This window comes from Lagenorhynchus albirostris, chromosome 16 (assembly GCF_949774975.1).
Source record: "Lagenorhynchus albirostris chromosome 16, mLagAlb1.1, whole genome shotgun sequence".
NCBI lineage: Eukaryota > Metazoa > Chordata > Mammalia > Artiodactyla > Delphinidae > Lagenorhynchus > Lagenorhynchus albirostris.
The window spans coordinates 72,253,373-72,278,125 of record NC_083110.1 but is presented as its reverse complement, the minus strand read 5'-3'; the positions used below and the strand labels follow the sequence as shown (position 1 = coordinate 72,278,125).

The 24,753-nt window shown below is 42.4% G+C and overlaps 2 protein-coding genes, 2 non-coding genes and 1 pseudogene across 4 annotated transcripts in view; 4 read left to right on the top strand and 1 right to left on the bottom strand.

Moving 5' to 3' along the window:
* EIF3A (eukaryotic translation initiation factor 3 subunit A) overlaps positions 1-17,868 on the top strand; it is a 33,917-nt gene extending 16,049 nt beyond the window's left edge. The window contains exons 8-22 of the mRNA XM_060125848.1: positions 269-373; positions 750-848; positions 2,349-2,465; positions 2,710-2,895; positions 3,515-3,862; positions 4,509-4,613; positions 4,701-4,814; positions 6,325-6,447; positions 6,989-7,142; positions 8,321-8,505; positions 10,909-10,997; positions 11,586-12,271; positions 14,657-14,858; positions 15,575-15,756; positions 16,634-17,868. Coding sequence (XP_059981831.1) covers positions 269-373; positions 750-848; positions 2,349-2,465; positions 2,710-2,895; positions 3,515-3,862; positions 4,509-4,613; positions 4,701-4,814; positions 6,325-6,447; positions 6,989-7,142; positions 8,321-8,505; positions 10,909-10,997; positions 11,586-12,271; positions 14,657-14,858; positions 15,575-15,756; positions 16,634-16,863 — 2,925 coding nt within the window. The 3' untranslated portion in view covers positions 16,864-17,868. The remainder of the gene's footprint in view (positions 1-268; positions 374-749; positions 849-2,348; positions 2,466-2,709; positions 2,896-3,514; positions 3,863-4,508; positions 4,614-4,700; positions 4,815-6,324; positions 6,448-6,988; positions 7,143-8,320; positions 8,506-10,908; positions 10,998-11,585; positions 12,272-14,656; positions 14,859-15,574; positions 15,757-16,633) is intronic.
* On the top strand, positions 474-603 carry LOC132507697 (small nucleolar RNA SNORA19). Its single transcript, XR_009536270.1, has one exon. It is a non-coding gene; the product is annotated as a small nucleolar RNA SNORA19 (small nucleolar RNA).
* Positions 1,893-2,022, top strand: LOC132507696 (small nucleolar RNA SNORA19). Its single transcript, XR_009536269.1, has one exon. It is a non-coding gene; the product is annotated as a small nucleolar RNA SNORA19 (small nucleolar RNA).
* A 495-nt stretch (positions 17,869-18,363) lies between the features above and the next one.
* LOC132506992 (voltage-dependent anion-selective channel protein 2-like) lies at positions 18,364-19,419 on the top strand (annotated as a pseudogene).
* Positions 19,420-21,884: 2,465 nt separating this feature from the next.
* NANOS1 (nanos C2HC-type zinc finger 1) lies at positions 21,885-23,956 on the bottom strand. The gene has a single exon (XM_060125857.1). The coding sequence runs from the start codon at positions 23,888-23,890 to the stop codon at positions 23,015-23,017; it is 876 nt and encodes a 291-aa protein (XP_059981840.1). The 5' UTR covers positions 23,891-23,956; the 3' UTR covers positions 21,885-23,014.
* Between the last annotated feature and the right edge of the window lie 797 nt (positions 23,957-24,753).

Genomic DNA, 24,753 nt, shown 5'->3' with positions numbered 1-24,753 from the left:
TATTTTGATTGTGTTGATGAGTTTTTATTTCCCTTGTAAATTCTTTTGGGGTTTCACTGTAGAGAGCTGCATAATTTGGGGCAGGAGACTCAGAGTAGTGGTCCTGGATTTCTTTTTCATAAATTTCAAGGAGGTGAGGTTGAGGCTAGATAATCTTAGAGTCATATCCCAGATTTCCAATCTTATATTTTTCTTTAATTTATAATCATTTCAGAATCCCAGTTGAAAACACCTTCAGCATTTAAAGCTTTTGTTTTGCTTACTGTAGGTCAGATTCAATGTGCTACAGTATGTTGTCCCAGAAGTAAAAGACCTTTACAATTGGCTAGAAGTCGAATTTAACCCACTAAAACTCTGTGACAGAGTCACAAAGGTAAGCTTTGGTTACATTACCACGTAGCCAGCCTTGTTGCAGTTTTAGGTTGTATTTTTATTTGTTAAGAGAGAAGTGTTGTCCTGTGTGTTTGAATTTGGTGCACATTTCATTGTCTTTTTTTTTTTATGTCAAGAGAAAAGATATTTCTGATGTGCTAAATAAACCTTTGGAGGTAAATTAGCAGCATGACTAATTTAGCCATTGCTGTCAGTCACCTTCAGACAACAGTCAATAGCTGCATATTACCTTTTGTATTTCTTTGCATTGTGTGGTGGTTTTGTATGTTAAGAAAATTGAAAAAAAAAAATCTCAGGTGTTTTAGTATTTGTCGTGTAGAAAATATAACTCTTTTTCAATTTAATGGATTTTATAGGTTTTAAATTGGGTTAGGGAGCAACCTGAAAAGGAGCCAGAGTTACAACAGTATGTCCCACAGCTGCAAAACAACACCATACTCCGGCTTCTCCAGCAGGTAAAGATGAAAAAAATGAATGTTTTATGGACGAACTGTAATTTCTCTCTTGATTGTTTTGATCACAAAACTAAAAATGTAGGAATAGCCTAGAAAATGAAAGCCTCCCCAAATTCTACCCTCCACCAAAATTAGTTTTATTATTTATCTGTTTGATTTGAAAAAACAATTATGTGATTCATAACTGCTTTTGTCTCTTTTTTGTTGACCACTGTCTTCGTACGTTTTTCCTTGTTAGCCGTTTATGTCTTATTCCTTTTAATACCTACGTAGTTTTTCATTGGCTAAAGGTACCATGATTTATTTATACAGTCTATTGATGGAATTTTTTTTTTTTCTTTTTTTTTTGCGGTACGCGGGCCTCTCACTGTTGTGGCCTCTCCTGTTGCGGAGCACAGGCTCCAGACGCGCAGGCTCAGCGGCCATGGCTCATGGGCCCAGCCGCTCCGCAGCATGTGGGATCTTCCCAGACCAGGGCACGAACTCGCGTCCCCTGCATCGGCAGGCGGACTCTCAACCACTGCGCCACCAGGGAAGCCCTGATGGAAATTTTTTAGTTTTTTTGCTGTCATAAAATGTTGCAGTAGTGAGCATCTTCTGTACTTGTATCTTTGCATTCTTCTGTGACTTCCTGTAGCTAAGAAGTGGAATTAGTCATGGTCTACACATTTAAAGCTAATAGATCCTCAAAGATCGGATTCATGGGCCCTCCCACCAGTAGTGAACAAGAAATAGAAAGCCTTTTTTCCTGCTAACACTAAGTATTATCAGTATTTTTTTTTTTTTTTGGCTGCACTGCGCGGCCTATGGGATCTTAGTTCCCTAACCAGGGATAGAACCCGTGCTCCTTGTGTTGGAAGCACAGAGTCTAAACCACTGGACCGCCAGGGAAGTCCCAGTATTGTCAGTCTTTTAACGTATTTTAGCCCACCTTTGTACTTAAGTTTGAATATTATGGTTTCTAATATGGCTTTAATGATCCTGTTTTGTCTTCCATTTGTTTCATTGCGGGGGGGCTTTTACTATATGTTCACTTTCATATTTGTGCACATTTCATTGACCTGCTTTCTCTCCTGTATGTGAGCAGTGTTATTTCTTATGTGCTATACAAATAATTGAAGGTTAATTAGCAGTATAACTAAGTAGTAATACTGCCAGTCTCCTTCAGACAAATAAACAATTTTATTAAGTGTTCAGATGAATTAGGTAAGTAGCAGGTCTCTATCTACAAATATGTGACCATTTAGGTGTTTTTTTTTTTTAATGAAACTAGGATATGAAAGGATTATGTGATGGTTCAAAATATAACATAATCCTTTGAAATAGCCTTGGATTGTAATTCCAGCTCCAGCAATGTACTGTTAACATACTCTGAGCTTCAGTTTTCTTTTCTTTGAAAAATAGGCTAAATTTCTACTTTCCATGGTTGTCATGAGACTCCACATAAAAATTGCTGAATAAATGATAGCTATTATTACTAACCTTGTGTTTTTTACGCAGGTGGCACAAATTTATCAGAGCATTGAGTTTTCTCGTTTGACTTCTCTGGTTCCTTTTGTTGATGCTTTCCAACTGGAACGGGCCATAGTAGATGCAGCCAGGCACTGCGATCTTCAGGTAGGTGCTGCAAGGGGACTCTGAGGTTGGAGGCCTTTGAGGACGAAAAAACGCATACTCTTTGTTTCTCAGCTTTTGGTACAGTGGCACCCTTGTAAAGCTTTATTGAATCAATCTTCTAGCTTTTATATTTGACATTCTTCAGTTAATTTTTTATTTGAAATTTTAATCAAGTTATTCATTTGTAGAATGACTATATTTGCATGTAGATTTAACTGTTGATAATACCATTTAATTTTCAAAGGTTCGTATTGACCACACATCTCGGACCCTTAGTTTTGGATCTGATTTGAATTATGCTACTCGAGAAGATGCTCCAATTGGTCCTCATCTGCAGAGCATGCCTTCAGAACAGATCAGAAATCAGCTGACAGCCATGTCCTCAGTACTTGCAAAAGCCCTTGAAGTCATTAAGCCAGCTCATATACTGGTATGTATCTTTGGGAGAAATGGACTACAGAATTTTTGAGGGGCCCTTATGTCTTTCACAAAAAGGTTTGAGACGATGTCTGAGAGAAGGGATTTATTATATATTTCCTATTGACATTTAGTTGTATTTGATAGTTTTGGTATTTTTTATCAAATATCTTTATCAGATATACAGATCTTTGAGCTTCCTTCCATGGGATAAAATGATAACACTACTCGGGTAATGTGATAAAAGGAGTACTGTTAAACCGTACAATAACAGACCACATGTGATGACCCTCCAAATAGGGGAGTGCTATGATTGGGCTTTTCCTTTCTGCTTCAGTTGTTTCTTGTTTGTGAGCTCTGCTAGTGTTCCACCTTGGCTTGAACACTTTAAAGTAGATTTGGTTCAGGGAAAAGTCAACCTAGCAGATAAACGTTCTTCAGCTACTGTTAAAGACTTCAAGTAGGAGTAGCGCCATAGTATTTGGTACTGGGAACCAGTAGCTTGAATAATGTTATCGTCTGTTATTAACTGCAGATGCATGTAAGGATAATATATTAGGATTATGTAATATTTTTGATGTCTGATACCATGGTATGTCGCTTAAATTTTTTTAATGCATTTGTTTTTGAAGCAAGAGAAAGAAGAACAGCATCAGTTGGCTGTTACTGCATACCTTAAAAATTCACGGAAAGAGCATCAGCGTATCCTGGCTCGCCGGCAGACAATTGAGGAAAGGAAAGAGCGGCTTGAGAGTCTGAATATTCAGCGTGAGAAAGAAGAGCTGGAGCAGAGGGAAGCTGAACTCCAGAAAGTACGGAAGGCTGAAGAAGAGAGGCTGCGACAGGAGGCAAAGGAGAGAGAGAAGGAGCGTATCTTACAGGAACATGAACAAATCAAGAAGAAAACTGTTCGTGAGCGTTTGGAGCAGATCAAGAAGACAGAACTGGGAGCCAAAGCGTTCAAAGATATTGACATTGAAGTATGTAGCATATTATGCATTAAAAACTTCAGTTTTATTCGGGTCTCTTAGAAGCACAGTTCTTTTTTTGTTTTTTTGAGGTACACAGTCCTCTCACTGTTGTGGCCTCTCCCGTTGCGGAGCGCAGGCTCAGCGGCCATGGCTCACGGGCCCAGCCGCTCCGCGGCATGTGGGATCTTCCCAGACAGGGGCACAAACCCGTGTCCCCTGCATTGGCAGGCGGACTCTCAACCACTGCGCCACCAGGGAAGCCCAGAAGCACAGTTCTTTACCATTTATTGGTTTATTTTGGGTTATTTGGTTATTTCACTCATTTTGATACAGCTAGTTCATTAATCTCTGAAGTAAGCATTTGTTTTTCGTGATGCTACAGTTTTTAGCCACTGTTGAAATGGAGTTTGGATACGGTAGAATGGAGGAATAAGAAATAGATGTTAAGATTACATTGTTTTTCCCTACAATCAAGTGGAAATAAGGCTATTTTAAAACATTTTTATATTGCCTGAATTTACCCATTGCAAACATTTGCCCATTATAAAGAAAGTAATTTAGCATATGTTTCTAGAAAGAAATGGTGCTCCATATTGACTGCTATGCACTTCTTTTATACTCTTATTAATTATGGTGCGTTTGTATTACTTTCCAGGACCTTGAAGAATTGGATCCCGATTTCATCATGGCTAAACAGGTTGAACAACTGGAGAAAGAAAAGAAAGAACTTCAGGAACGCTTAAAGAATCAAGAAAAAAAGGTAAATGAAAGAACTGGTGAACTTTAACATGCCAAGTTTAAAAGAATTTTTTTTTTTTTAAACAACACTTGTTTTCATGACATTCAGATTGACTACTTTGAAAGAGCTAAACGTTTGGAAGAAATCCCTTTGATAAAGAGTGCTTATGAAGAACAGAGAATTAAAGACATGGATCTGTGGGAACAACAAGAAGAAGAAAGAGTAAGGTTTTCATTTAATTATATTTTCAGACTGTAAGCTATAATGAAGTCCTCTGCCAGTAATGGGAACAGGGTTTCAAATTGATTTTTGTATTCTTTTGCCAGATACGGTGCTTTAATGGCTGCATGCTAACAGATTGGTAGACAGACAGATTTTCAGAATAGAGATTAAAAAATGGAACTTGTAAAATACAAAGGATAGCTGAAAAATTTATTTAAAAAAAACCCAGCAATTCACATGCCATATAATTCACATGCCGCATAATACAATTCACATGCCATGTATTTCACCAATTTAAAGCGTGCAGTTGATGGTTTTAGTGTATTTACAGAATTGTGCAACCTAATTTTAGAACATACCCCAAAAGAAACTTCATACCTTAGCAGTCACTCCATTTTCTCTCCACTCCCTCAGCAGCCACTAATCTCCTTTCTGTCTCTAGACTTGCCTGTTCTGGATATTTCTTATAGATGGAGTCATACAGTCTGTTTTTTTTGTGACTAAACAGCTCCTTCTATAGTTTTGTTAGTCTGTATTGTATGTATTTACCTAACGATATAAAAGCAACATTTGCAAATGCTTGTAGCGGCCACATTTGCAGTAAAAACGAGTGACCTCATTCCAGTTAAAAAAATAACCACAGGCAGGAGACAACACACAGCTATGGAGGCTGCCCCTCCTTCTTGGTTCCATTGGATTGTTGTCGTTCTGGGCCTAGTGTTGCCAGTTTTTCCAGTTTTTTTAGAAGTTGTAATTAGTGTGGTAATTCTTAAAATATGTGAAATTAGAAAAAGAAAAGTGTTACAGACCAGCTAAAATGCTTAAGAGGATTTGCTCCATGTGCCCTGAAACCTTTTATTGTTTCACTTGGAGCACAAAGGAAAAGCCTTTCCTATATGAGTAATTCATCTGCCTTAACCTCCAGTTTCTGTTTTGTTTTTTTTTTTTTGGCGGTACGCGGGCCTCTCACTGCTGTGGCCTCTCCTGTTGCGGAGCACAGGCTCCGGATGCGCAGGCTCAGCGGCATGGCCCACGGGCCTAGCTGCTCCACGGCATGTGGGATCTTCCCGGACATGTGGGATCTTCCCTGACTGGGGCACGAACCCGTGTCCCCTGCATCGGCAGGCGGACTCTTAACCACTGCGCCACCAGGGAAGCCCTCCAGTTGTTTTTAAGGAAGAAAATGCGTTAAATAATAAAGCCATAGTGCCTATTATACCATGAGGTATTTGTTATTTTGTTTTACTATATACATTTCAGTTTTTCCTCTATAAATGTTGTGGTACCATGGGGTTAAAACTGTTTCTTACAGATGCTCCAAGTTGTCTTTATCCATCTTCTGTCCCTGATTGTCTTCCTAGGGATGTGTTACCCTTCCATTTTTATGGCAGAATGGAAGGGGCAAAGGAACTTCCTGTAATTCTTCAAGAATATTTGTCAGGAATTGGGGATAAGTTAGTAAGCAGATAATGAATACTTTGAAATTTAACTTTGTATCATATATTTGCAGATTACGACAATGCAGTTAGAACGGGAAAAGGCTCTTGAACATAAGAACCGAATGTCACGGATGCTTGAAGACAGAGATTTATTTGTAATGCGGCTCAAGGCAGCACGACAGTCTGTTTATGAGGTGAACTTACTGGTTTCAGGGAAACATCTATTCATGAGCTTTTGGGTTTTACCTTAAGGATTCTTCTTTAACCTTGGTACATTCTGTCTTGAGCTAACATTTATAATCGTCATTCAAATAATATTTTAATAGAGGTATCTTGAAATTATTTTATAGGCCAAGTAACCATCACTGTGAACAAATTTTTCTGAAGGTGAAAGTAGACTGCATAAAATTTGCTTTTGATACAAGCTTTTGTTTATTCTTTGATTCAGAAAGGAAAAAACTAGATCAAAGTGTCTGCTCTTAGTTTCTGACTTAATCATTTGATTTATTGTATAAAAATAAACCCACTGGGTATAGGTAATATTGTCAGTTAAAAATTTAAAAAATTCGACATGCGAGAACTTCAGTCATTTGGAAATTTGGTTTTTATACTTAATGGTTGCTTTCTGTGGTTCCACGAAACTTGCAATGATTTTGTAAACTTAAAACTTACTGCCAGTCTGTAGCCCTTGAAAATTTGATTGTTTTTTATTTTTTGGTAACCATTCAATTACAGGAAAAACTTAAACAGTTTGAAGAGCGATTAGCAGAAGAAAGGCATAATCGTTTGGAAGAACGTAAAAGACAACGTAAAGAAGAACGAAGAATAACCTATTATAGAGAAAAGGAAGAGGAGGAGCAGAGGAGGGCAGAAGAAAAAATGCTGAAAGGTAAAACTATATAGACAGACTGGAGGTATATGGGAAGGGTGGTGATAGGTCCAGTTTGTACAGTCTTACTTAGAAAATAGAGGAATGTGGAACCAAGATGATTGGCTTCTTTTCTTTTTTTTCCTTTTTTTGTTTTTTTGCGGTACGCGGGCCTCTCACTGTTGTGGCCTCTCCCGTTGCGGAGCACAGGCTCCGGATGCGCAGGCTCAGCGGCCATGGCTCACGGGCCCAGCTGCTCTGCGGCATGTGGGATCCTCCTGGACCGGGGCACGAACCCGTGTCCCCTGGATCGGCAGGCAGACTCCCAACCACTGCGCCACCAGGGAAGCCCAATGATTGGCTTCTTAACTGCAGCTAACTAGTTTTCAGGTTCTGACAACCCAGCTTGTAGTTTTCTGCAGTTTGTTATCTGTGAGGGTGTTAGGTCCTCTGCCAGCTTATTTCCACATTTTTGGTGTTCTTTTGAAAATTCTGCCTTTTTATTTTTTATCACTGTAGTCTATATAGTGTTAACATTTATTGAGCAACACATGCCAGATGAAGTTTCTCAGATGATCCTTTATCTGGCATCCCAGATGCTCAGGAGTTGGGGGAGGGCTGCTCCTTTAGTTGTGTTGAGCGGCATAATACTTGTGTTCTTGAATATTTCTGATATTCAAGTTTAACCGATTGTAAACTCTTTTAAAATTCTTAAAAAGAATTTCCTTCTACATTATGCTGCCTCTTTTTTTTTTTTTTAAATATTCGCCAGTTTTTATTGTAAGTGTATTTCTTTTTTTTTTATAAAGCCTCTTGTGATTTCTTTTTTTAATTAATTAATTATGGCTGTGTTGGGTCTTCGTTTCTGTGCGAGGGCTTTTCTCTAGATGCAGCAAGCGGGGGCCACTCTTCATCGCGGTGCGCGGGCCTCTCACTATCGCGGCCTCTCTTGTTGCGGAGCACAGGCTCCAGATGCACAGGCTCAGTAGTTGTGGCTCACGGGCCCAGTTGCTCCGCGGCATGTGGGATCTTCCCAGACCAGGGCTCGAACCCCTGTCCCCTGCATTGGCAGGCAGATTCTCAACCACTGCGCCACCAGGGAAGCCCTATGCTGCCTCTTTAATACCAGAGAAGTAGACCTAGCACTGGGGGAAGCGTGCAGGTAGGAGGCACACTTTATAACCTGATACGTTGTACAGAGCGGGAAGAGAGAGAGCGTGCTGAACGGGCGAAACGTGAGGAGGAGCTTCGAGAATATCAGGAGCGGGTAAAGAAATTAGAAGAGGTTGAAAGGAAAAAACGCCAAAGGGAGTTGGAAATTGAAGAAAGGGAACGTCGTAGAGAGGAGGAGAGAAGACTTGGTGATGATTCACTTTCTAGAAAGGTAAGTATAGACATCACTCTTTTTTATGTGATGTGTGTTTATCAGCCAGGTCTCTTGCATGATGCGTTTGGTCAATGCACATGTCAGTGTCTGGGCTTGGTGTTTTAAATCACATTATTCACGTTTCTTTTTAAGTCTGGTATTGCTTTGTCTTCCCAAAGACAGAAGGTTCCTAGGGGCAGTGGGGAGGGGATTAGAGTTGTCTTAGCAAAGTTTGGATTTTATAATAGGCTTCAGTTTAGAATACTTAATTCAGTAAGAACTAATCCCATGAAACTAAGTATTTGACAAAAAGCAACACAGTCGTATGGAAAAGGGACTGTTTTGGTTCCTTGAAAGGAGTTACTGTGAATTAGGAGGATGATGTGAGGGTACTCAAAGATGAATCTGGGGGACCAGCAGTATTCAACATCCCTTTAGGAGCTTGGTAGAAATGCAGAATCTCAGGCCCAATGCCAAATCTTCTGATTCAGAGTCTGCATTTTAGCAAGAGTACCAGGTGATTCAAATGCTGGTCTAAATGTTTATTTTTAATATGCATTCATGTCCAAAACTGACCTGTGTTTCTCACTTTATCTTGTGTAAAGGGGGGTATCTCTTTAATCCCCTCTTTTGGTGGTGACATTGTACCTACTTAACCACAGTGTTTTGAACCCCTGCCTCTCCATTCTGTCCCTATGCTCCTGCCTTAATTCAGATTGTTTCTTTTGCCTGTATTACTTACTCGTCTTAACTATTTTCCCTGATCGTAATCTTCCCCAGCTTCACATCTTCCTCTATACAGTGGCCTGCTTGGTTTTTCATAATGCATATATGATTGTTACCCCTGCTCTTGGTTTCAAACCTTCCTTTGAGTGGTACTCATTGCTTAGAGCCAAAGGTAAAAAACATTCCTTAGCCGTCAGGGCCTTTTATGTTTATTGCTTTTTTCATTAGCTTCATCTATCACCATATTCTTCTTAGTCACCTATACTTTAGCTATTCTGAGCTAGTTTTATGCTTTATCGTGTCTGTGACATCTGCCTGCATGCTCTTTGTTTTTCCTGGGATGTGTCCATGCTGCCCTTTAAATAAAATACTGCTTATTTTTTAAGGTTAGAGGTGAGTAGCTGGAGGTATGTGTGCCACACTTGTATCAAATGCTTAACTTTACTGGAGGACCTGCTACTAGTTATCTTTGTAGCCTTCAATTTGTTTTATAATATATAGATAAATTTTTAGTTTTGTTACTCTTGTGGCTAATTCCTATGAGTATTCTTTTTCTGTTGGGCACTAAGTGCTGTATGTGTGAAATCAGAGTTACAGTGTTTGATTTGCTACATCCTGTTAATTTGCTTCATCTTCTGAAGTAGATGAGGTAAATCACCCGTGGTTATGGGTTTCTAATTCTTTTCTTTTCATTAGTTTTTGAAATTCTGTGTTCGTCCTTTTTTTTGTTGTTTCTGTTTGTGGGCCCCCCTCTTCCCTTTCAGTTGGAGAGTCTTTAGTTATCTCTTAATGTTTAACATGGTAACTAGTATATGCGGCTTTATTCCTGACATTTGGTTTGGTGTTTTTTATTTGCTTCCATGTCCCTGCCACTCACCCCTTCCTTTCTTTAAGCCAAACTTCAGAAGTTTTCTCAGCTCATTTGTTGTGCTTTTCTCTATTCTTTTAGTGATTACCATCTGTTCTTTTCAAAGTCTAAACTGCAGTGTGTAAATTTTGAGAACTCTTCCCTCTCTTCAGAACAGAAAAAAATTTTGAGCACACCTTAAGTTTTATTGCCTCCAGTGCATTAAAACAATGCTAATCTCTCTATTTAGAAATCATTTAACAGTTTTACAACCTTGTTGGCAACATGATTTAGTTTAAAATATGTTTACACTGTTTATCACCTTTTCCCCTTTGCAGATAAGTTGTTTTGTAGAGTGTATATTTTATCAAGTATTTTTGTGTATGTCTCAAAAGAGGTTTTGTTTTTCTCTCTCAGTTGAATAATGGTTCATTGGTTTGGCCAGTTCAAAGTCATCCTCCTCCAGAAGTTTATAGAGACCTGTGCTCAGGGTCCTAGTACATAATGGGAGGAGGGTTCTTGATAATAGTCTTGTTCATGTTACTTTTGTAGATACTCTGCTTTATTCCTTGGAAGCTCTGAGCATATGGTCTGTTATTCACCCGTTTTGGCATGTGTGCCCTGTCAGTCAGGATTCAATTTACTTAGAGCAGATAGAATTTCCTTAACTTAGGGAAATTTTTTCTCCTTTTCTTCTGGCCTTTCACAGTCCATCTCTTTTAAAGTTTCACTTATTCTTTTCATCTCTTTGTCCTCTTGTTACTGGCTCTTTGAGATTCCTGTTCAGTTTATATGTTGATCAGTAGTGTTGCTAATGTAGTGCCTCTCATTACCTTTGCTCAATGTAGGACCCTCGTTGGGGTGATAGAGATGCAGAAGGCACATGGAGAAAAGTACCTGAAGTAGATTCTGAGTGGAGAAGAGGCCCACCAGAGAAGTAAGTAGAGTTAAGGAAAATAGCACCAACAAATCATAGATCCTGTTAATATCTTATCAGTGTTTTTCTCATTTGGTTTATTTTGTAGGGGTGGGGAAAAGGGAGTCATGAAGAATTGTACACATGTCTGTTACTGAAATGTTTGCTTCAGTGCTGCTGTAATTACTGACTTATAAATATCTTGGGAAATATGTGCTTCAGTTTTTTTTTTCTTTTTAATTCCCTAAACTAATAGTATTGAGGTTAGAGTAAGAATGAACAGTTCCATAACATTTTTCTCATCGTTTTGAAAGCTTGTAGTAATAGATTTAGAAATTGCTAAGGTATTCCTCATAAAGTGCAGATAACCTTTTTTTTTTTTTTTTTGCAGATAACCTTTTAAAGGCACTTGTCTGCTTATTGGTTTAATTAATTGTTGATGTAAGATTTTGGATTCATGTTGTTTTTTAGTGGAACATACTCTTTTAGGAGTAGGATTAATGAATTTAGACTGAAGTGATTTTTAGAAGTGAGTAACATCACTCCCAAAAAGATCACCTGCTTTTAAGAAAATTTACTCTTAAAGATGTTTGGGTTGTTACTCTGTAGGGAGTGGAGACGTGGAGAAGGGCGGGATGAAGAGAGGCCTCAAAGAAGAGATGAAGATCGACCAAAGCGTTTGGGGGATGAAGAAGAGAGAGAGTCCTCTCTTAGACCAGATGATGATCGGGTTCCCCGGCGTGGCATGGATGACGACAGAGGCCCAAGACGTGGTCCTGATGAAGATCGGTTCTCTCGCCGAGGGGCAGACGATGACCGGCCTTTTTGGCGTAATGCAGATGACGACAGGCCTCCCAGACGAATTGGCGATGAAGACAGGGCTAGCTGGCGTCAGGCGGATGATGACAGACCACCTAGACGAGGACTGGATGAGGACAGAGGCAGCTGGCGAACAGCTGATGAGGACAGAGGACCTAGGCGTGGGCTGGATGAGGACCGGGGGCTGCGCCGAGGAGGTGCGGATGAGGAGAGGTCATCCTGGCGGAACGCTGATGACGACCGTCCCAGGCGGGGCGTGGATGATGACCGGGGTCCCAGGCGTGGGCTGGATGACGATCGAGGACCTTGGCGGAATACCGACGATGACAGATTTTCCAGGCGCGGTGCAGATGATGACAGGGGGCCTTGGAGAAACACGGATGATGATCGGATCTCAAGACGGGCTGATGACGATCGGATTCCCAGAAGGGGTGATGACTCAAGACCTGGTCCCTGGAGACCATTTGTCAAACCAGGTAAAATTCTGGTATTCAAGAAACCAGATTGGATGCTTTATAGATGTAATCTGCTTGATTTGTTTGCAAATACAACGTGAAATTCTACACCAGCTAATCTCCACTGTTCTGTAGAGGATAGCAAGTTATTTCAAACAAGGAGATCAGATCTCAGGTGACAAATTACAGTTTGATTGTTAAGTAAGAAGCGTTCTTTTCAAATGCAAAAAGTGAAATTTTAACAGGCTTATGACAGAGGTTGGGCCATGTTACTACGATTTTTAGATAAACTGGTCTTTTATCTTTCCTTGAATATTTCTGCAGTGACTTTTATGTCAAAAGCTTGCCTCTGAGATCTTTCACACCAAAACAACTAGCTTCACCCGCTTTACTGCTTTAGTGATACATGCACTTTGTTTTCCTTCTTCCTTGTTGACTGCTTCTTTGAGGGCCCTTCCTTCTGTACCCGTCCCTAAGTATCGGTGTTCTTCAGGTTCTGTCCTGGACTAGCCTCCTCATATAAATAATGAAAAACAAAATATACTTAACTAAACATTTATCTGTACTCTTGCCAACCATGGGATTATGTTCATGAGAGGAGCCCATTTCTTTACTTTGTCAGTCTTAGGCCTGCTCATCCTTTCATACTTTTTATTATTCTTGAGTAATGTATACAGGTCTGTGACTTCTGCTACTGTCTTCTCCAGATGACTTCTCCCCTTACCTTCAGACCTGTGTTTCCAACTTTATATTGCACCTGTAAGTGTTACTGACACTTCCAACTCAACCCATCAAAACTGAACCCCCGCCTTCTCCAATACACACACACATACACACTTCAGGGGCACCACTGTCCATCTAATTGTATAAGATGGGAGTTCTTTGCTCTTTCATCCTTTTTCTTCCATCTTTTCAGTAACCATTGTAATTTGTTCTAAATGCAGATTTGAGCAGCTTCCTGCCCTTTATCCTTAGTGGTTTCTGTGGCATACTTGTGCTTCTTCTCACTTCATTCCACTGTGAAGCTTTGTGACTTTGAGAAAGCCACCTAACTTTTCTGTGCCTTGTGTAAAATGGGGATAACAGTATAGTAGATTCTCATTAATTCGTGATAGTTAATGTAATATAAAGTCAGTGAATACTGAACCATTGCTCTTAAGGGAAGTACCAGGTTAGGTTTCTGTGAGCCCTCTGGTCAGTTTTTCAAGCAGTCAACACATAACCTTGTTTTATTTTTCTGTTTTAAGACAGTTTATTTAATGTATGTTATTGATTCATTAGCGTTGAACTTATGGCCAACAGCACTGTAACTCATTCCTGAAAGAAGCTTATCTGACACATTTACTCTTTCCCTAAGGCATATCCATTGCCTTCTTGTGCTTGGGACTGCTGGGGCGTAGGGCTGGTGGTGCACTTAAAAACTGAAATCACCAACAGAAAGCACAAAAATGTGGTACTAACTAGATCACCAAAAGGCTACTTGTTTAAAGTAGGAGAGCTGCAGCAAGAAAACAGCATTGTCTTGTTTGTCCTCAGCTGAGAACAGGCCCGTCAGGCGACTCAAATATTTTGCCACTCTGTATGTGTCTGCGAGTGACTTGTAAAAGTGCTAGAGTATTAATTTTGGGATTATAGATTTTAGCAAGTAGCAAATTAGCAAGTATGGAATAATCTGCTTAGCTCAGCACTATGGGTAGGATTGAATGAGCTAATACAGGCAGAGGCGTTAGACTAGTTCTGTGGCACACAGTAATATAAATGTTAGTGACAATAATAATTATTAGCCTTGCAGCTGTGATACATTTTCATTGAAATCTCTGCTTCCTTTGGTTTCTTTTTGTGCATGCATGCGTATGTGTGTGTACATGTATATATTGTTTCTGGATTTGGACATCCCATGGCTAAGTGTGAGATATTGAGCAGGGCCAAAGGATTTATCCTTATTTCAGGACTTTTTATGGGTGGTAAATGGTGAGAGGCATGAATGTGAAAGGAAAGAGTCTTTAGTTAGAAAGGTTTTGAAAATGTTGCAAGGTATAAATGAACTAGTAGTTGGGGTTCTGCGTCTCAGAGGTCTAGATCCTACCCCTTACCCTTTGAGTTTTCTGCTTAAATGACTTGTCTTTACCGTCAGAACAGATTTTTATCCCTGAAATCTCTGCATATGGAACATTTAACCCAGGCTATAAAAGTTCTTATATGTTATATGTTAGAAAAACAATAATAGGTAGTCATAAATAGGAGTTGGTGGTTCCATGAAATGAGGTAAATGAATTGAGTTGGTGTTTTAAAATGAGGCAGAGCGTCTTCATTAGCATCTGTAATGGTGATGGGTTAACGTCAAGATTTATGGCTGCCAGTCTGTTTCTTGAGTGGAAAATTTTTTTTCTTTTTTTAAAAACGTAGGTGGATGGAGAGAGAAAGAAAAAGCCAGAGAAGAGAGTTGGGGTCCACCTCGAGAATCGAGACCATCAGAAGACCGTGAATGGGATAGGGAAAAAGAGAGAGACCGAGATAATCAAGATCGTGATGAGAACGACAGGGATCCGGAGAGAGAAAGAGACAGAGAGAGAGATGGGGATCGAGAGGACCGCTTCAGACGGCCAAGGTTTGATATTCTAATTTAAAAAAAAAAAGTGTCTGTGGCATTACAGTTAGGATTCTTTTAATGCTCTCTTATGCGTTCCCAACTATTTTTGAAAAATGGTGCTCATCCCCTTCACTTCCCCCAATTTATCTAGTAGAATCATAGTGTAGATTTTAAAAAAATTAGAGGTCATCTTAATTGAACCAGTTCCCTCTCTACAGAGTGAGGACATGGAGGCTGGAGCTGTGTGGCTGGCTGTGGGCTGTGTAGCTCTATGGCAGTGGAACCAGTCGAGGTTCTTCACTGCCAGTTGCTTTTCCCTTGTGGTTGAGGTCAGTTTATTGCCTTTAAATTATCAAAAGCCTCTTTACTTTTATTAGTAGTAAGAATTCTAGCTTACTTCCTCTGGTCAAAGTGGCTTTGTACTAATCTAGACCAGTACAGTTCAGTACAGTTTCCTGCAAGGATGAAAATGTCCTGTATATGTAATGTTTGTCTGGTAACCAGCAGTCACGTTTGACTGTTGAGCATTTGGAGTGAGTAATGACTACTGTGTTGGACAGTGCAGAGCCAGGTGTTCTCATTTGATCTCCATGCCTGAGGCATCAGTTGGAGGTCAAGTCACGAGTTGAAACTATTCCTGTTACTATTTGCTAACTTGGATGTGATATATTCACTTAAAATTAACCCGTAGAGTCTAATGACAGAACTTAACGTGTCATTTTGAATGGCTACAGGGATGAAGCTGGCTGGAGAAGAGGACCAGCTGAGGAATCTTCAAGCTGGAGAGATGCAAGTCGTCGTGACGACAGGGAGCGGGATGACCGCCGTCGGGAGAGGGATGAGCGCCGTGATCTGAGAGAGAGGCGAGATGACAGAGACCGAAGAGGACCTCCTCTCAGACCAGAGCGTGAGGAAGGTAGAGATGTTCTTTCTGTATGACCGCTGAACCCTGGAGAGCCATAATATATGAGGGAATTTGGGGTTTTGCTATGTCTTAAATTTGTATGAACACCAAAAACAAGATGGACACGTAGATCTTTTATTTCATTTAGAGTTCAAGGTTCTCACAAACTTACTCACTGGTTGCTTTGTGAAGTTTAGCTCATCTTTAAATTTAAAGTATAGTAGTAGACTAATTCAATGGTGTAGTAAGCAATACCTATATTGATTTTACAGAAAGAGTTTATTTTATGTAAAGAAGGAAAGAAGTAAGGTCCTGGTAGATAAGCACAAAGTGTAAAACATTCTTTCTCTGGAATTGTAACAATGGAAGCTTTAGTAAAAAAATGCTTTGTTTAAAATGACCGTAGCACTTACGTAGTTGCCTCACAAGCTTTTACTATTTGGTTTGTTACAAACCAGATTGTAAGGGTATTTCTTCTTTGATAGCCATAATGAAATATATTGTTTCATTTATTTGCTGTTAAGTCTTCTTCAACAGGAGCCAAAAATCCTTTAAAAAATTTTTATTCAGCCAGATTTTTGTCACCTTATCCTAAATTAAAAAAAAAATTAGGACACTTCCCAGGCCGGTGATTTCTTCTTGCTTGCAGCTTATATTTCTAAGTCTGTATATTGTTTTGAAGGTTTTTCAGAAATTGTATCAAAATGATTAAAGTGTATTTATTTAGCTTTTATTGTTTTGTTTTGTTTTTTTAAATGATTCTCTATCACTATCTTTAGTACAGGATTTCCAAGTAATTTGAGGCATTCCTTTTGCTTCAGTTCTGTTTAGTCTGAGCTAATAGCATACAGTACAAATTTATTCTCTCTCCTTTTTTTTAAATTAAAAGTAAGTTCTTGGAGACGTGCTGATGACAGGAAAGATGACCGGGCAGAAGAGCGGGATGCCCCTCGTCGTGTTCCTCCTGCAGCTCTTTCAAGAGATCGAGAAAGAGATCGAGACCGAGACAGAGAGGGTGAAAAAGAGAAGACCTCATGGAGAGCTGAGAAAGATAGGGAATCTCTTCGTCGCACTAAAAATGAGACTGATGAAGATGGATGGACCACAGTACGACGTTAAATCTCAAGATAATGGACTCAGACTCATGTCTTCACATAGGTTTGATCACGTTCAAGGAATTATTATACTTGTGCTTTAACCAATCTAAATTGGACTCTTTAATGTCTCACCATAACACAAAAAGCATGAACTTGTATTAACCCTATGTAATAGGTTGATCATGCACCGTATCCACAGAAGGTTGGAAAACCATGCCATTTTTTGGAATTTGAGGTGTTGCATTGTTTCATCAATCATTTGTTTACAAAAAAGAAAAACTAAAAAATAAATTTAAAATGGGAATTCTTCAGGTATTCAGTAACACCCGTATCTTGGTATAGAACTGATCTTTTTTCTTTGATTTCAAAATACCTGATATTAATTTGGAATGAAGTAAGATTCTGTTACAGAAAATGTATTTGAAGACGCTAAAGCAGAGAGCTGAAACAATTCTCACACCACTAGCGGTTGAGATGTACCTCTAGGTATTTTGAGGTATTTACTATTTACTAAATTTAGAAAGTTTTTAGGTTTACTGTAAGTGCAGTAAGCATTACACACACCGGATACAAAGGAATTTTCGGTAGATTTTACTTGAGAGAAGGTGAGTATAAACCAATTTGCAGTCATTATTGTAATGACAAGAATACTGCTAAAGTGTGAATCCAGAACAGATACATACAGCTTTTACATTTTAAAGCATTTGGTAAACTGTTGCCGAGTTTTTTTCTGTTGCCAATAGCAAACCGCTTTTCCATTTATGGAGAATTCATGCCTTTCAAGCATTTTAAATATGACAATATTTATAAATGTGTGGTTTGGAGGAATTGTTTAAATTGTTTTTCCTAATTTCCTTTCTTCGGGATAGATTCTTTCACCAGGTAATTTGTAGTAATGACTGTGTTGACTTCAATTCTGGAGTGTAGTAGCTATGTTAAAGATTAACTATTTGGTCTTATTGAAGCCAACACAGAACTTGCTGCTGTGTTTTTTCTTCAATGATAAATAAAATACTTAGAGAATTTGTTTTAGTGTTGATTTGTGGTTACAGTCAAAGTGTTTTGTTTATAATGCTGAGCTTGCGTATTCAGTTGAGGTTTTTTCACTTGAGTTTTTACCAGTGCTGTTAAATTTTTCACTGTTGGGTATCAAAGAACATAACCTAAATATAACAGAAAGCAAACGTGGCTAGGATGTTTCCACTAAAACGTCCTCCTCTGTTCCTTGATGAACCCCTTAGTTTCCTTGTAAAGCTGTTCTCTCTGTGAGTACGGTGTGTGTGCAGTACATCTTGGGTTTTCCCTTGAAATTAGAAAAATCATAATTGGTTTCACAGAATGTTAGTTGCAAATTTATAGTGCTGTAGGCACTTACATTCTTCCTGGTGTGAGTAGTGGTGAGAATTTCTGTTGGTGTAGCCCTAAGGCCAGAAGAGGGAGTATTGATGCTTTTTTAAAACTTAATCAGATGCAGCCTCTCCTTTTCGACGTTAACGATAGAAACCACTTTAGAGCTGCAGCCGGACCCCGAGCGAGCCGAGCAGCCTCAGCTGCTAGCGGGGTGGCAGCGGCGCCTCCCCCTCCCCCCCAGGAGACCACCGGCTCACCTCTCCCCTTGGCCTCGCCATAGCGACCTACGGACAGAACTGCCCGCGGCCAATGTGTATTCCTCCATCATATGCTGACCTTGGCAAAGCTGCCAGAGATATTTTCAACCAAGGATTTGGTTTTGGGTTGGTGAAACTGGATGTGAAAACAAAGTCATGCAGTGGCGTGGAATTCTCAACATCTGGTTCATCTAATGCAGACACTGGTAAAGTTACCGGGACCTTGGAGACCAAATATAAATGGTGTGAGTGTGGTCTGACTTTCACAGAAAAGTGCAACACTGATAATACTCTGAAATCGCTCTTGAAGACCAGATTTGTCAAGGTTTGAAACTGACATTTGATACCACCTTTTCACCAAACACAGGAAAGAAACGTGGTAAAATCAAGTCTTCTTACAAGAGGGAATGTATAAACCTTGGTTGTGGTGTTGACTTTGCTGGACCTGCAATCCACGGTTCAGCAGTCTTTGGTTATGAGGGCTGGCTTGCTGGGTACCAGATGACCTTTGATAGTGCCAAGTCAAAGCTGACAAGGAATAACCTTGCAGTGGGCTACAGGACTGGGGACTTCCAGCTACACACTAAGGTCAATGATGGGACGGAATTTGGAGGATCAGTTTATCAAAAAGTATGTGAAGATCTTGACACTTCATTAAACCTTGCTTGGACATCAGGAACCAACTGCACTCGCTTTGGCATTGCAGCCAAATATCGTTTGGATCTCACTGCCTCCATTTCTGCAAAAGTCAACAACTCCAGTTCAGTTGGAATGGGCTACACTCAGACTCTGAGGCCTGGTGTGAAACTTAACTGTCTGCTCTGGTAGATGGGAAGAGCATTAATGCTGGGGGCCACAACCTTGGGCTTGCCCTGGAGCTGGAGGCTTTAATCCAGCTGAAAGAAACCTCTGGGAATGGATATCAGAAGACATGGCCTTAATATATTTCCAGTGTCACCAGCAGGCTTCCCCCGCCTCACCCAGAAAGGTGATCAAACCAAAGGATGATCTAAAGAGCTGTGTTTTAAATATTTAGGCAGTTACTTGTTAGCTGGTTTCTAGTTGAATTGGTTATCTAGTTACCAATGCTGCAGTCGTGCAGTCACCTCTACATTATTTAAATGTATTTAACTGTTAAATGCGCTACCCACCAATAATGAAATAGACCTTTATGAAAACTGAAAAAAAAAACACTTTAAAAAACATTTTTCTTAATATCTGGATTTCAAACAAGTGAAAGTCTTAAAAGGTCCTCTTTTGTGAGGAGAGGGTCTTTCCTTTTGTAACAAGTGAAAAAACTTGGGGCAGTAACCTGCTCTGTCTTAAGTTACTAGAACAGGACTGTGCCTGGGCCATCACAGATAGGCCGCAGCAGACGATTCATTTACGCTGGTTTGTTTAGATGAGTTACAGATGCGTGTCCCAAGTTCTTTGTCTTGGGTATTGGAATCAGAGCACAGGGTAAAGGCAGAATAGTCTGCAGCTGCTGTGATCCTGCTCTTAGGTTTCCACTCTCAAGGCCTCACCACCTTACCCCCTCCCCCACTGTTTATTCACAGGTGTCAAAGGAAAGCTGAACGACCAACCTACTCACTGTCTTCCATGTTGCCAGTGGTTTCTGCATTTTTATTTTTATTTTATTATTTATTTATTTATTTTGCGGTATGTGGGCCTCTCACTGTTGTTGTGGCCTCTCCCGTTGCGGAGCACAGGCTCTGGACGCGCAGGCTCAGCGGCCCCGTGGCATGTGGGATCTTCCCGGACCGCGGCACGAACCCGTGTCCCCTGCATCAGCAGGCGGACTCTCAACCACTGCGCCACCAGGGAAGCCTGATTTCTGCATTTTTAGTTGGGGATATTATTTGTGTCAATATGGATGGGTCTGAGGGCAGAGACAACGGCCCAAAAAAGACTCGACATCCTAGTAGTTGTCCATAGTGGCTACCAGGAGGAGGTTGGCGCCTATATGGTGTGGCATGATTTGGCTGTAGACTGATTCATGATTTCATAAGTCTAATTGAAATATACAGGAAATTAATGGAATGTTCATATTGTAGCTAAGAACAGATTAGAGAATTAGGACTAACACTGAAATTTTTCTTTGAAGTACATGTGTATTTGTGGTATAATTTTAAAATATAAAGCAGTCTGTGCCTGCACAGTTGAAGCTCTTTTGAGGATTCCATACTTCTTTTTGGGCCAAATATGCAGTCTGTTCTTATGAAAACAACTTCATGACACTATTGTGGATACTTTTTAACACTTCAAAAAATTGGGTTTCTTTTACCCTAAATTTAGCTTTTTCAAGTGTTTAAAACATGTTTCAGATTGAGAGTTGCTTTTAAATGTATTAGCGTGGTTAGTAAACTTTTCGTAAGAGATCTCTGCAAAACTACTGATATTCCCTGTTCATGTGTAAAATACTGGGAGTTAAAGTTAGCTGGAGAACAGGCAAATTTGGGGGCTGATATGGTTATAAGTCACCTTAACCATACCTTCTGGTCTGGAGAATGCACCTCTCAGTTAATGACGACTCTTGAAAAGGTACAGTTAGAGCAGTGGCAAGAGGTAACAGGAATTCATGTTGACCTGAAAACTCCTTAAAAAGCAAGTCTAATTTAAACTGGTATGTTTTCTAGCAAAACTGAAGAAAATAAGTTAATTTCATGGTTTTATTAAGCTACTTGAGTTTAGGCCTAGTCAAGTGGATTATTTTTTCCTGACCAAGAAATCGTCCTGTCTATCCCCCGCCCATGCACCTTCCTTTGACCAATAAACGCTCACAGCTATCCCCAGTGTTTTTTTTTTTTTTTTTGCGGTACGCGGGCCTCTCACTGTTGTGGCCTCTCCCGTTGCGGAGCACAGGCTCCGGACGCGCAGGCCCAGCGGCGATGGCTCACGGGCCTAGCCGCTCTGCGGCATGTGGGATCTTCCCAAACCGCGGCACGAACCCGTGTCCCCTGCATTGGCAGGCGGACTCTCAACCACTGCGCCACCAGGGAAGCCCCCCCAGTGTTACAGCAGCTTCAAAGGATGTTCAAATCAGGCAAATTGGCTGTGGAGGAAGTTAGTTGTTTACCATGAAAGCAGTCTAATTTTTAATAACCTAGCTAAGCTCTCCTGGAACCTCTATAAGACTAAATCTCTTGCTGGTATTTTCAGAGTGATTTTATACATTTCAGATGACTTCATCTTAATTCATTTCCATTTTTGCCTTCTGTGTCTGTCCTGATGGTAGATATGGCGTGGTGCTCACTACAGTGGATTTGAAAATGAGGGTGGGAGGTTAAAGTAGGAGTCAAGCACCTTTGCTAAGGATTAGATTTAATCTTATTTATGGATAACTGGTGGGATTCCAGAAAGAGAAGGATAATCTTCCAGTGAGAATGGGAACATCAGAGAGGCTGTGTTCCTTGTCTCCTGCCCCCCCCCCCACAATAGTTCCTTTAATTAGTGCTTATACCAGTTTGAGGACTGCCTCTGATGCTTAAAGCCAACACAGCCCAGAGTGGAACCTTCCTGAACCCAGGTTATTACATTGACCTTCCAGAGCTCAAAGGATTCCATCTTACATTTAGTTTGAGAGGCAACAGCTGGAATGAGCTTTCCACTATTCAGGAACCCTGAAATTGAGCAATTCAGACAGTGAATTAATACTACTCCCTTTTGATCTGAAGGATGACAAATGTTTTGCAAAACTGGAATGGGGTGGGGGGCATAGACAAAAGGCCAAGTACCAGAGTTAAAGGCAAGATTAATGAATTAACATACTGTATAAATGCACAAGTTTTTTTAAACAGCACCATTTTCAAGTGTGTACACAACATTATAACTTGGCACGACTTTTAAAGGTGGAAAACACTAGTTGCTCGTTCAGTAATAAAAGATCTGGTACATAAAAGGATAAGGAGCTGTATTCTACCTGCTACATCCAGCTAGGACAGAAACAAGCCACAAGGAGGGAACACCCACCCAAACTAATACTGGAAAGTTTACTAAGCCTTCACTTAATGATGCTACCAGGCAGGGGGGCTTGCTTCGCCTGGAATTATAATAACTGATTAAGGACAACAGAAATATTACTTGTTTCAAACAATAAAAGTCATTTTGCTGACATTCCATAAAATCGCCAGTTCAGTTAAGAGGCTTTTAAAAAAATATTCTAGACCTAATAAAGTGCCTCCATTCATAAAATTAAACATCCAAGATTAGACTGAGACAATTTCATACTGATGCGCATCTAAAATAGGTCGACGTATAAATAAACAGCGCCTCTAAGTTGCCACATTTCAGTTAGCGGAATACCCAGCCTTCACCGTCTGGATGTGCACAAACCAGAGATAAATCAAGACTTTAGCGTCTACTCTCAACCGCTCTTCGACAGGAAAGTACTCAGTACCGTCGGCTTCCTTTGAGAAAACCAAGACGACATCCCAAGTTGAGCCAACTGCTGAGCTCCATGCTCCCCAGCAACAAGGGAGAGAGAGTGCGCAGACCAAATACGAGAGTGGGCAGGCGGCGACCCTGGTGGCGTCAGGTGGCAGCAGCAGACCGGAGCCCGGGTCCTCAACGCAGCTTCTTGCCGGGCAGGCCGTCCCTGGCGCTGCGCGGCGGCGGGCGGGTGGCGGGCGGCGGCGGCACTTTGGAGAGCGGACAGTACTTGATGGTGTGTGCGTTGTCACCACTGGCGCCGCACAGGGGGCACGTGTAGCGGCGCAGCACGGGGCACAGCACTCGCCCGTCGGGTCCCTTCAGGATGTGGGTGGTGTAGAGCGCCACCGCCTCCTTGTTGTTCCGGCAGAACACACACACCTGCAGCTCGGGCTTGAGCAGCCGGGCGGCGGCCGCCCCGGAGGCGGCGTGCAGCCTGGGCTCAGCCGCCCACGCCGCGGCCCGCTCCTCGCGCGGCGCCACTTCGGCGGTGGCAGCAGCGGCGGGGGCGCAGCCCAGCAGCACGGCGGCGGCGCGACCAGCGAACGGGCTCAGCTCGGCAAAACGCTCCTCCAGCAGCCCGGCCTCGGCAGGGTCCGCGCACAGCTCTAGCGTGCGCAGCTCCAGCGCGCCCCCCAGGTAGCGGCCCCGGGATCCCGGCTCGTCGCTGTCGTCGTCGTCGTCGTCCTCGTCGTAGTCGGGCGGCCCCAGCGCGGGCCCCAGTGTCCCGGGCCCGGCCCCAGCGTGGGGGGAGCAGCACGACGAGGAAGAAGAGGAGGGCGGGGAACCCTCGCCGCCGCCGTCCCCGCCGCGGGCGCAGCCGAAGCGCGGCTCGCCGTCCACCGCCTTGGTGATGAGTGTGGCGAGCCCCAGGTAGTCGTTCCACGAGCTGAAGGGCTGCGGGTGCACTGGGCGCTGGGAGCTCACGTAGCGGGCGCTAGGCACGAGCGCCATGGGCGGGGGTGCACGGCCGCGGCGGGGCGAGCGGGGCGCCCAGGGAAAAGCCTCCATGGGTGGGCTACGGGCCGCTCGCGCCGCCTCCCCGCCGCCGGCGCGGGCCGGACGGAAGGGACGCCCTAAACCTGCCCGCCGGCCTGCCTCGGGGTGGGGCCGCTTCGCCGCCTTTTATCGCGCCCCGCTCCTCCCCGCCCCCGGCTTCGTCGCCTCGGCCCTGCCCCCTGCCCTACCCCGCCCCGGCCACCTCGCCCGTGCCCCGGACCGAGGCGGAGCGGAGGCGGACGCGCGGGGGGGCGGGCAGTGAGCGCGCTCAGCTCCGGCCCGCGCGGCTCCCGCGCCCCACGCGCTGCGCCAGCCTCGCCAGCTGCGGGGCGGCTTTCATTCTGGGAGTGGGCGGGCGAGGCACCGCCTCGGGCCGCTGCGCTAATTGGCTGCCGACCTGAGCCCCCTGCGCCACGGGCGCCGCTCCGGACTCTGATTGGTGAATCGGGGGAGGGGGCGTGCCCTACCGCGCAGCTGGTAGGGGAGGGGAAAGTAGGGGAGAGGAGTACGGGAGGGGCGGCTGCTGGGGCCCGCCTGAGCCTGAGCCTTGTTCTCTGGGTTTGGAACCGATGACCAGGCCTGGATCTCCCTCGGCCTGGTGGTGAGACCCACCTCCCAGCCTTTAGTGCCCTGGGCTAGCCTTCTGCCTTCTGAGAAACCCCTCTCTCTCCTCTCTCCTCACCAGCATCGGCAAGAAAAGACGTGGGGAGGCAAGACTTGGCGCGACCTAAGGATGCAGTTTTTAAGTCAGAGCAGCCCAGCAATCAAGTAACTTCCGTTTGCACAGCGTTTTGGAGAGCTTTCAACTGGGTGAAATCCTCGCACAAACCTCAGAGAGGTTCAGAGAGGTTTTGGTTCTTGCCTAGTAAGTAGTG

What these genes read in the sequence shown, in the direction of transcription:
- NANOS1 (XM_060125857.1), bottom strand. Translation starts at nt 23,890, where the DNA reads ATGGAGGCTTTTCCCTGGGCGCCCCGCTCGCCCCGCCGCGGCCGTGCA.